The sequence below is a fragment of the Sinocyclocheilus anshuiensis genome, unplaced genomic scaffold, assembly GCF_001515605.1.
Source record: "Sinocyclocheilus anshuiensis isolate Anshui unplaced genomic scaffold, SAMN03320099.WGS_v1.1 scaffold255, whole genome shotgun sequence".
NCBI classification, from domain to species: Eukaryota; Metazoa; Chordata; class Actinopteri; order Cypriniformes; family Cyprinidae; genus Sinocyclocheilus; species Sinocyclocheilus anshuiensis.
The window spans coordinates 338656-351220 of NW_015549578.1; the positions used below are offsets into that span (position 1 = coordinate 338656).

The following is a 12565-nucleotide window of genomic DNA, read 5'->3' on the forward strand; positions in this document are numbered from 1 at the left end:
TTGTAGAAAGGCACTGTATTTAAAAAATAAGCTTAAAGCAATTTGTACAACCCCTCCGAGAAAAAAAAAAATTGTAGAAAGGCACTGTATTTAAAAAATAAGCTCAAAGCAATTTGTACAACCCCTCCGAGAAAAAAACAATTTGTAGAAAGGCACTGTATTTAAAAAATAAGCTCAAAGCAATTTACACAACTCCTCAGAGAGAAAGAGAGGGAGAGAGAGAGAGAGAGAGAGAGAGAGAGAACAAATCAGCAAAAGGTACCATATTTAAAAAATAACCTCAAAACAATTTACCCAACCCCTCAAATAATAAATAAAATTGTACAAAACCAAGTAAAAATAAGCTATTTACACAACTCCTCCGGGGAAAAAATAGTAAAAACATACTGTATTTAAAAATAAGCTCAAAGCAATTTATACAACCCCTCAAAGAATGAATAAATAAAATGGTAAAAACAAGTAAAAACAAGCTCAAATCAATTTACACAATCCCTCAAAGAACAAACAAATAAATAAAATTGTAAAAACATATTTCAAAAGTTCAAAGCACATTGAAAATAAAATGGTACTAAACTTTAAGCATTTTCTGTCTTACATTTAAAAGTAAATGTGCTAATGGCAAAAAAAGACATATGACAGCCTGTCTATGGGAAGAGAGCCAGGTTTCCAGTCCCACATTGTCACCTAATTGACATCCAATTGGAGCGGGCAGAGGTGACAACTTTTTACAACAAAAGGTCTGGCATACTTCACATTTGTCTCCTATGTGGTCGCATGCACATGTTAAAGTGTGCCCTTTGAAATAAGTGAAGCAAGCAGACCAGGAGAGGTGGAACCAGCAAACCAGATTTTCCCATGCACACACCTTAGCCCAGCACATGCCACAGTTTAAAGAGAGTTTGAAAGGTGTGTGGTTTATAGAGCACAGCGGCAATGAGGTGACACCTGTGATCTCACCCGGCATGCTGTGAAAAGTGTGTCTGTGCAGTGAACACTAAACCAAAGAGGTCTGAAAATGAACACCTTAACAGTTGGGTCCAAATCCCATGGTTAGGAGAGCTGGCAATCCCTTTGAAACCCAATTTTTCCAATATGATCAAAAAGGTTCCTGCAAATGTACTTATAGAAGCTCACATTACTGAAGAAATGTGCGAGAAATTGCTTCAATATTTAGCAAACCATTACCTTTGATCCCATTTGATCTTTCAAATAATCTCTCTCTTGCAAAGTCTCTGCCGCCATTCACAACGGTACCATGATGCATGCGTGTGCATTTCACTGCTTGTAAACAAGGTGCAGCGCATCTGTGTTCTACGTCAGAACACAGGCTCTTGCGTCAGCAACACCACACGCATGTGTCGTTGTACTCTTGTGAACGCGTCCACTGACACAGAAGAGAAGAAATGATTGAATAAAGTAATTATTTTTGTTTTCTTTGCACTCAAAAAGTATTCTAGTAACGTCATAACATCACTGTTGAACCACTGATGTCACATGGACGATTTTATTGATGTCCTTACTACCTTTCTGGGCCATAAAACGTTTCAGTTGCGTTGTTGTCTATGCAGGGTCAGAAAGCTCTCGGATTTCATCAAAAATTTCTTAAAGTGCCCTGCCCTTATTATGCCATTTCGAATATTGCCCTTTCATGCAGTGTGTAATGTAGTTGTCTGTGAATGTAAACTATCTGCAAAGTTGTCAAGCCGACAGTGCACGGTAAATAAAGTAATTGTTTCTCATGAATCGACTCTGAATCACCTAAACAAGTCGTCTGGAATACGAATCCCACTTCGGCCGCAAACAACTTGACCCACCCTCAAGCACTGTAGCTTTCTGTGGTTAACTTCATGTCGAGAAGACGCTGTGAAAGTAAATTTTTGTTTTATTTTCACTTCCAAATGATGAGGCTGCAAAAAATCAGTGGTTGACATTTTTTTTTTTTCAACAATACCACAGCAGTACAACCCTAATCTTTTGTTGTGTTCCTGTCATTTTACTGACGACTGCTTCTCTAATCTCAGGGAGTTTAACACGGGATACACAAAACACTTGCTCTTGAAAGATGTATCAGTTCCCTGCAGTTTATTTGGACCAGATTGCTCCTCTGAAACTTGACCTGTAAGTATGATTAATAATTGATGTTTATATTTTCTAGCAATCGTTCAAAATGAATTTAATTCTCTATAAAATAGGTGTCTAATGCTCAACTAATGCAGAAATACTACCTGTCATACTTCGTGGCAGCAGAGGTTTTCACCTTCGCTTGGCATATAGTTCCCACATGTGCACCTAAATAAATTATAACAATGACAGTGCTCCAGTTGTGCTTGCGAATCAGTGTCTGGTTGGTCAACTAGACGTTTAATCATCGGACTCGGGCTCGAATTTATAAGGTAAAATCGATACCATCTTTCTCTCTATACATTCTCTCCAGAGCTGTCATTCAGTTATGGCAATGGGCGTATCGTTTTCGATACCCACTATACATGGTAGACCAATAACAAAGCCATCTGACCAATCAGAGCAAAGTAAGCTCACAGAAAGGAGGGGTTTAGAGAGACTGATTCTTCGAACTGCTTTGTACGAATCGTTTACGAATAATTGAGAAATGCGGTGAAATTAAATGTATATTATGAGAAAACTAAAGTGTTTTTTGACATTGCATGCATGTAAACCTGTTATAGGAGCCTCCCAAAACAATATTAGGAATAGGGCTGAACGATTTTGGAAAATAATCTAATTGCGATTTTTTTTTACCAATATTGCGATTTAATATGCAATTATTTTTTAAAGCTCTTTATGTTCTGTATTATTCAACAAAAGACAAGCTATAAATCATTGTTTAGTATGACCAACACAATATTAGATAGATTAAACATAAATGTTATTTTCTGTAGGCCAGGCCTATATGTTTTAAAAGTCACTGTAATAACCATATGTAAACATGTGGACTGCACTAAACACTGTCTGTTAACTTTAGACCGGTGGTTCTCAAACTTTTTTGGTCGCGCCCGCCTTTAAACCTATAAACCCCGCCCCCCCCTTTCCCGAATCCCCATTCCACCTCAGACTACCAAATAATTTCACTACACATTATGAAAAATTAATGCTTTTTTAATTTAAAAAACCTACAGGAAAAACAACACCTGCATCACTTGAAACATTGAAAAATAGCGTAGAGAGAATAACTGTTATTATTATTATTCTCTCTGTTATTTATTTATTTTTCGTGGGTTTCATGTTGTCCGCTAAGGCATAGGACACACACAGGCTTTCCTCCTCACCAATGACATTAAACACTGTGTCTACACCGGACGCAAGCGGCAAAATACAGTAGAACCATTATAATCAGTGACGCTGTCTACACTAGATGTGGCGCGACACGACAAAACCCGACATTAAACTGATGCCTTGTTCTATTTATGACATACTGACACAAAGTTAAAATGATTTGCAACTAGGGCTGTAGTTACCGATTTTAGTAATCGAGTATTCTACGGATTATTCCATCGATTAATCGGATAAGAAGTAATTTTTCTTTATTAAAGAGCAATACTAAATATGCAAGAGATAATAAATAGATCTCTTAAAATAAACCCATGCTTTCTCTCGCCGTACTTTGATGTCATACACCGATCGATCTTGAAGTCGAACACACCTCTTTACTCTCGTGTGTCACGTGACTGAGTGTAATCGCAGCCTCTGCTATTGAAAAATCGCGTTTTTTCATATCGCGATATTATCGCAAATGCAATGAATCGTTCAGCCCTAATTAGGAACTTTAAAAATGGCATAATGGGGTCACTTTAATTTGTGTTCCGAAGATGAACAAAGGTCTTACAGGTTTGGAATGACATGAGGGTGAGAAATTAATGACAGAATTTTCATTTTTGGGTGAACTATCCCTTTAAGTGTCCAAATACTGTCTGGGTTCACTGTAACAATGCAGGAAGAAGACTTAGATTTTAAAGATCACAGTAAACTCAACCAGATATGACAAGATAGTCATTTTGTGACAATGAACTTTAATCGTACTTTTAGTTCTCCAAAGACAGTCCATTTTTTTATTTGCTTAAATTAAACAAGCATTTGAATTTATTTTATTCACCTGCATATCTGTTTATTCATCCAAGCATGCATTTACATTTCTCAGGAGTCTATATCTGCCAAGTATTTTATTAGCTCCTTTAAAGGGGTCATATGCGATTTAAAGTTTTCCTTTCTCTTTGGAGTGTTACAAGCTCTTGGTGCATAAAGAAGATCTGTAAAGTTGCAAAGACTAAAGTCTCAAATCCAAAGAGATATTCTTTATAAAAGTTAAGAGTCAGCCACGCCTACCTAAAACGGTTCATTCTAACACGCCCCCACATATCTACATCACTATGTGGAAATATTAGCATAATGGCGCCCAAATGTGCACGCAAAGAAAGAAGGTGTGGTTTCAGGAACAGCAGTAGTGTTGATGCAGCCATGTCAGGGAGACACTGTGTGATTCAGTGCGAAAGCAAAAGCACTTTATTTGGTCTTCCGGAAGTAGATGCAATTAGGAATCATTGGTTAAGATTTATTTACAACAGAACAGCACAACCCAGATGTTCGAATTTGTGCAACGCATTTTATGGACGACAGTTTTTTGAACCTAGAAGAGTACAAGGCTGACTGTGCACAAAGGCTATTTCAAAAAAAAAGAAAAAAAAAAGGGGTAAATTCCGACTTTGCTATGACAATCTGGCGCTGAATCAGCAACTGTTAGTATGTTTTGTTACTAGTTTAAGTATTTGCTATTGACTGTTCAAATGCGGAGTTTTGCGCAGCGCAGAGGAATGCGTCGTGTGTGTGTGTGTGAGGGGATGTCAAAGGAGGGGGCTTTGTTGAAAACGACGAGTTTGAGAGAGGCGGGGCATAGAGGACCTACAATAATGTACAGTATTTGAAAAATGATGTGTTTTTTGAACATTAAAGCATGTCAACGTATTGTTACACCAAATCCACAAAATAATGATCTTTAAAATAGCATCATATGATCCCTTTAAGTAGTGGTAACTAAAAACAGTTAAGTGCTTTACATGATAAAATTAAGACCGTAAACAAAACTTTTTTGTCTTTTTGTTTAACAACACCAAAGCGTTCCATTTTGACTTGCTCTTCTTTTTTTTTACTTCACTAATGCATCAGGTATTATAAGCTAACAATGAATACTGTTTTTAAAGCATTAATTAACATTAATCTAGATTAATAAATGTTAATCTGCAAAATTATTTAAAAATATATTATAAAAGAACAGTAATGTATTATGTTCAACAAACATAAATTGACAATTGAACAATAGTATATGAACTGAAATTAATCTAGATTAATAAATGCTATCAAAAAATTGATGTTCATTACTAGTTGAATTGGGTAAACATGATACCCAATGCATTAACTAATGTTAACTAATTGAATCTTATTTAAAGTTTTAACAAATAATCTCAGCACTAAATTTAGGTTAATGTAATGTTGCTCATAATTTGTCTATCCACAACAATTTTACAGTCCATTTACAGGTGTAAACAATAATTTGTTTTTAGAGCTAACAGAAAGACAGAAAGAGTTAAGAAACTGAGGCATAGAATTATATATAAAACACATAGTAACACACCCCAGTTTGGGGTCATTATTTTATTTAAAAAAACATTTTTTAATAAAATTAATACTTTTATTAAACAAGGATGCATTAATATTCTAACATTAATCAAAAAGTGACAGTAAATACATTTATAATGTCTCAAAATATATTTTTTTAAATAAATGATGTTCTTTTGAAATTTCTATTAATCAAAGATTTCTGAAAAAAAAAAAAATGATGATTTCCACAAAAATATAAAGCAGCACAACCGTTTTCTTGAAAATTCGAGAAGGGTCTGGCTGCAGCTTGGCGCTTGCACTCTCAGACGTGCATTCTCAGGCTTGCACTCTCAGACACTTGCTGTGTCGATTGCAAGTGACGTCGCAGGTATCAGAGAGTGCAAGTGGCGATTGCAAGTGACTTCGTAATTTAGTTTCTTTTGTCTTGTCTTCACCACCTGGCTATACTGTTGTAAAATGTTGAGAGATTCAAACAAAAAGTAATCAATAAATAGAACAAAATAAAAATTAAAAGACTGCAAGTGACGTCGCTAGCGGAAGTGCAAGTGTCTGAGAGTGCAAGCCTGAGAATGCACGTCTGAGAGTGCAAGCGCCAAGCTGCAGCCAGACCCTTTTGGAAAATTCAGCTTTACCATCACATGAATAAAGTACATTTTAAGATATATAAAAAATTTCACAACATGCTGTTTTACTGTATTTTTGATCAGCTTTGGTGAGCTTAAAAGATTTTCCAACCACAAACATTTGAATGGTAGTGTATGGTAGGTACATGTACAATTGTTTCTGCTATAAAAGTTTATTCTCATTCTCCATTAGTAATCTACAGAAAGACAGAAAAAATGTGTCAGACTGATCATAAAGCCAGTCCCTGAGACGGAGGAAAAATGTACAGTATGGGAACAGGATGAAGGTCTCATGCTCACAATAAGATCACAAGAGCTGAGAGCAATGAAAACCCAACCAATATAATGGATGAGGTGTGCTATCAGGCACCAACGGCCCTCTGAACTCCCGTGAGATCACACTGACCAGTGAAGTGTGCCCTTACAAGTGAGCTCTAACTTAAGCAGGTAACAAAACAGGATGTAACAAAGGTGGAGGTGTGCTCTTTAAAGTGAACACCTTTTTGAATTCACACCTCTGGCACATGCCTCCAGACTAGGTGCATTTGGCATCTACTTGTGAAGTGTGCCTCTTTAAAGGTGGGTGGCTTCCAGAAACATTACAAAACCTTGCTAATTTGATCTTTTATAAGACAAATATGCTCATAAAATGCTCATTTACAAGCTCCAAGGCCTTTAACACCTTAAAAAGATACAAGTTTGGAATGGAAAGGGAGTAAATAATGACAGAATTTTCTTTTTTGGGTGAAGACATTGTGATAAATGACAATATATACTACTAATTCACTATGACATTGAGAAAATGAAATGAAAAAACAAAATGTCGGTTCTTGTCACAACATCATGGTCAAGCTACAATTACAGTAGCACAGGTCTCTCGCATAGGAAAGAGAGGAACAAAATGCAACACCAACAATCAAAACACATTTCACTCTGGTCTCCTGTGAGACTGTCTTTGTAAATAGAGTCGTTTGAAGTGGGCCACCTCGAGAGGTGCTAGAAGTCTGCTCACTGAAGAAAGGAAATTCACAGCACTTTGAGAAGTGTGCCCTACAGAGTGAAAATCTTCACACTGATACCTGATTGAACTATCTGCCAGGCAAAAGAGACTGATGAGGGAGTGCAGGTGAGAAAGTGTGCCATGGGAAATAGTGCGGCTTAGAGCATGTTAAATTACCATATTAGAAAAAATGGAGGGAAAAGACGGACAGCTGGGAAGAGTTATGACAAACTATCACCATTAAGATACTTTTAGACTGCTAATTAAATCTATTCAGCTAATGTATTAACCTTTTCTCTTTCTTGATAAGGTGGTGAAATTCATAGCTCATTAGAATATGTACAAAAGATGTATGGGTCATTTAATTTAAGTCTTAAAACTATTAAGTCTTAAAACCTGATTTTGTGAAAATTCGTGCTTACCTTATTTCCTTGTTCATCCACAGAATTACTACCTACAGAACAGAAACAAACCAGAAATTTGTCATGATTTCAAACTGAGAGTTTAAGCAAAAAAAAAAACATTAAATGAGATATTAAATATCTAATAGATATTACAATCTTATCTTAGCTTTTTTGACACATATTAATCTTTATTTGAAAATATCACAACTCATCATAAACACAATAACATTTCTGATATTTTACACATACAATTTTATACCCTTATCAATTCATTATTTTTAAGTAAAATAATAATTTGGACTTAAATGCAAAAATGTTTTAAATGGTTGGTAATAAGTAAAAACACAAATAAATACAAATAAATGACAGGACATATGCAAGTTAAATAAATATTTACCATTACCACAACTTAATCCTCCAATTCAAAAAGTATTAATAATAATAATAATAATAACCAGAGTAGCACATATGATATTTTTATACAAAATACAGTAACAAGTGACATCCAAAAACCCTCATGATAATCCAGAACAATCCACAGAATAATCCAATAATCCAACATTGCCAGTTAAAAATGTTTTGAATAATCCGAACACACCAGTCACAAAACTTTCAAATAATTCAACAATGTTCAAAGAAAATCTTCAAACTTATAACATTCTAATGCATTGGTGCCACCCTTAGCGAAAGAAAGCAACAGGCAAACTCACCGAATATGTACATGATGCCAACTGTGCTTCCAAGACCCATAATTCCTGCTAACCGAAGGACCACCTTCTTAGCATATGCCGTGTTCTCACTCCGTTTCTTGTCCTCACCCTGTTCATTTTTCTTGTGATCAGAGTAATCACCTTCTGGAGGAGGCTGGCCCTGTGAATGAAGTGTCAAACGCATCCTACTTTACAGCTGCCTGGGATCATGAGCATTAACTGACAAACCATGAGTTTTAAGTCAATTTCTCAACAAGAGTCCCATCTTAAACATGGAATGTTACACAGCAGCCAGTTTGAATATTTATTTCTGTGAGTGACTAATTCCTAATATGCACCAATTCCATTATTTTTGAATGGTCTGAGGAGCTGTCCCATTGCCCTTTGACAGACATTCAGCCTTCAGCCCTTTTCTGCATTCAACAGTCAAAAGTGGGCTCTGACCTTGTACGGCACAGCTTCAATGTGAAAGTAATAAAAAAGAAATTTAAACTACACTCAATTGTAATGTTGCATTTTTTGCATTATGAACAAACTAAGTTTAACCCTATAAAGCATGTATAATATTTGAAACATGAATTCAGAAGGCCTCTAAATTATCAACATGACCACCATAAAAGCCTGATGTATTAAATATGATACAAAACATAAAACACATGTATACTTTTAAGATTTTTTACAAATATTTTGTCTAAAGCGTCAATAAACTGTTCCATTAAAAAGTAATACATTGTTCTGATTATTATTTCATATGGCAAGCTTTACAGAAACTCAGAATCTTCATACAATTAGCATTTGTAATCCAGCTCTGTCCTTTACAACCATTTATAATGCTACGTATTCACGAATAAATGTTATATAACGCATTGATGATGTGAAAAATATAATCAATGTTACTGCTCTGTCATACATAACACAGACTGCCTGTCTGACTTCATTCAAACCACCACCTGTCAACTTTTACTAACCAGACAAAACCACTTGACAATTTGCGGTCTTTTATTCATCAACATACTCAACGCCTAATTTTTCCATAACACGATAATTGGCTGTCTAATACCCTGTCATGTATGAATGTCAGGCGGTCATAGCGCTCACCTGGCTTTTCTGCTGCTGCTGAAGCCTCTCCTGCAGTATTGCCTGGGCCAGTCCTCCTGTGGCACTGCTACTAGACGTGTCCGCGGAGAGAGCCCTGACAACATCCAGCGCCGCAGGGGCTGTGGAGCCGCTGGCCCCCTGCCTCAGTCTGAGGAGGCCCCGGCTCGCCCGGACACACATGGGATACACAGGCACCGCCGACATCTTGAATATGATGCAGCTAGTACACGGAGCGCGACTGGAAAGAACAAACGATTTTGATTGGTTACGTCTATTGCGATTGGCACGCAGAGAGAGCCAATCGGACCCAGGAACTGCAACGCGAAGGCTGGTCTTGGAATGTCGTCACTGTTACCGTCAAAAGCTGTTAAAAGTTCCCAATATGTTTACTACGAATAGCATAATTAAATGCAATGTTTGGTTTCTTAATAAAAGCAGATAGTGTATAATGACTACCATATATAACAATGATACAAGGATGGCATCTTATGGAGATATACTAAATATATATCGGCAAATCTAGAACATTCACTGTGATATGGGTATACATTTCAAAATAAAAGTTCTTCATAGTTGAGAAATCGTATTACTATTTTGAAATGCCAAGCTTGTTTAGTAGGAATACATGAATGGGGGAAAAACTATTGAATATCTATTAAATAAAAAACCTATTAAATATTGAATAAAACACGAAGAAGATATGTACAGCATTTAAAATAAATAAATATCAAGTACAAATATCAAGTAACAATGTTAGATAATGTTTTTAGTTACAGTTATTATAAGTGGTTTGACTGAGAGTCTGGGTCTGTAACGGTTAAAAAGCCTGTTATAAATCATTAATAAACATGATTTCAGGACATGGAAATAGATATAAAGATAGGCTAGTTAACTGAGAAACTCGGGTTTATATTAAATCATATTGTTTAATGTTATTAATGAAAGATATTGTACAGAGTAAAGCAGGTTCTAAGGAAGCCACAGGAAAATCAGATATAGACATGAAAGTAAATTATAGTAAGACTGAGATGAAGTTTTAATTAAACAACATGTGAAAAATAGATGGCAGAAACAATGGGAAGAAGAAAGAACAGGAAGATGGCTTTATAACATCCAAATAAATGTTGGTAAAGGTAGAATAACAAGGACAAATAGAAAGGAATAATCAATTATATCTAGACTTAGATTTGGACATACAGCACTTAAAAGTACCTTGAATAAAATAGGGAAACATCAGACAGGAAAATGTGAACATTGTAATCAAGAGGAAACTGTGGAACACGTTATAATGAAATGCCCAAAGTATAATAGTGAAAGGAGAATATTGGTTTTTAATTTGAAAAGAATTAAGATGAAGTTTGACTTGACAAAAATATTGCAAAGGAACTCATATGATGAATGTATTGATTTTTTAATGTTATATCTGGAAATGACTGATTTAGATAAAAGAATATAACAGACAGACGCTATAGGTGTTTAGGAGGTGTTAGGAAAAGGGTTTTGCGATCTAGGCCTGCACTCCTAACCAGCAGGTGCTGGTAATGCACCTTGAAGTTGTATGCCACCACCATTAAAACCAAGAAGAAGAAGAAGAAGAAGAAGAAGAAGAAGAAGAAGAAGAAGAAGAAGAAGAAGAAAATTAAAGCAGGTTGACAATCTTGACAATCGCCAATGGGTGGCAGTAGATCCTAAACACGGTTTAACCTGTTGCTGTTGTTCTTTCAAAGAAGAAGAACAATCAACACCGTTCTATTATCACTGAAGGTAGAAGTAAAGAGTGATTTTGCTTTTTTATATCTTCAGATAGACCTGTTTGTTTTCTTATTATCAAAAATGGTTGAAGTAAAACTGTCGAACTGATCAAGTCCTCGGGTTCAGCTAAACGCAAACGAGGGACTGCAGCAGAGTGGGTGAGTTTTCTAGCTTGGAAAAGTTTCTTCATGACGACAAACTTAGCTTAACTTAGAACGAAGAAGAAAATTAAAGCAGGTTGACAATCCCTGCTCTAGCCAATGGGTGGCAGTAGATCCTAAACACGGTTTAACCTGTTGCTGTTGTTCTTTCAAAGAAGAAGAACAATCAACACCGTTCTATTATCACTGAAGGTAGAAGTAAAGAGTGATTTTGCTTTTTTATATCTTCAGATAGACCTGTTTGTTTTCTTATTATCAAAAATGGTTGAAGTAAAACTGTCGAACTGATCAAGTCCTCGGGTTCAGCTAAACGCAAACGAGGGACTGCAGCAGAGTGGGTGAGTTTTCTAGCTTGGAAAAGTTTCTTCATGACGACAAACTTAGCTTAACTTAGAACTAAATTAAACTAAATTGACTTAAACTAACTTATTCAACTAATTCTAGCTTATCATTAAACTTAACTGAAGTCCAGAAATGTTTCGTCATTGTGCTTTTTGTGTCGTTCTATATTAACATATGAGCGGACCAGACACGTTTGTTTGAAAGCGTTGTCTGTTTGTAAATACAAGTAGATACCTCTACGTTAGTTTAGTAGTAATTCAAAATAACAATGTATTAATGGTCAAGAAATGCACGATATAAATTCAATATGTCACTTTAGATGGTCTTTCAATCAAGGTACAATTATAAGGTCATATTTGCTGTTATTATGGGTAGTCATTGCATATTTTTACCATAATGCATATTGTTCAAACATCGTATATATATATATATATATATATATATATGTGTGTGTGTGTGTGTGTGTGTGTGTGTGTGTGTGTGTGTATATATATATATATATATATATATATATATATAATGATGTATAAATGATAATGATAATAAAATATTAAAAAAAAATACAACTTTTTGTGTGTTGTGTAGCATGTAGGTTTTGCATCACTTGCAGCCTGCTCCTCAGCAATCACCACGGCGGGGGAAATCAGACCCATCGTGTGCAGGGTGGTTATCTACCTACAGCGGGACATGTCAGGAGAGAGCTGCCTGCCCCAGCTTCAACCGCAAAGCGGGCCCATTGTGTCAGTCTCTTCAGTGGCCTGCCCCAAGACTAACACCTGCAATTACCGCGGTGTCACTGGCAACAAGTACGTGCAGCTCAATGTTGGCGGAAATCTTTACTATTCCC

At 35.9% G+C, this 12565-nt stretch overlaps 1 protein-coding gene across 1 annotated transcript in view; it reads right to left on the minus strand.

Moving 5' to 3' along the window:
* The window catches only part of LOC107657563 (mitochondrial import inner membrane translocase subunit TIM50-like), a 32404-nt gene extending 22694 nt beyond the window's left edge, over window positions 1–9710 (minus strand). Inside the window, exons 1-3 of the mRNA XM_016445706.1 lie at window positions 9464–9710; window positions 8366–8525; window positions 7674–7705 (exon numbers count right to left, since the gene is read on the minus strand). Coding sequence (XP_016301192.1) covers window positions 7674–7705; window positions 8366–8525; window positions 9464–9667 — 396 coding nt within the window. The 5' untranslated portion in view covers window positions 9668–9710. The remainder of the gene's footprint in view (window positions 1–7673; window positions 7706–8365; window positions 8526–9463) is intronic.
* Between the last annotated feature and the right edge of the window lie 2855 nt (window positions 9711–12565).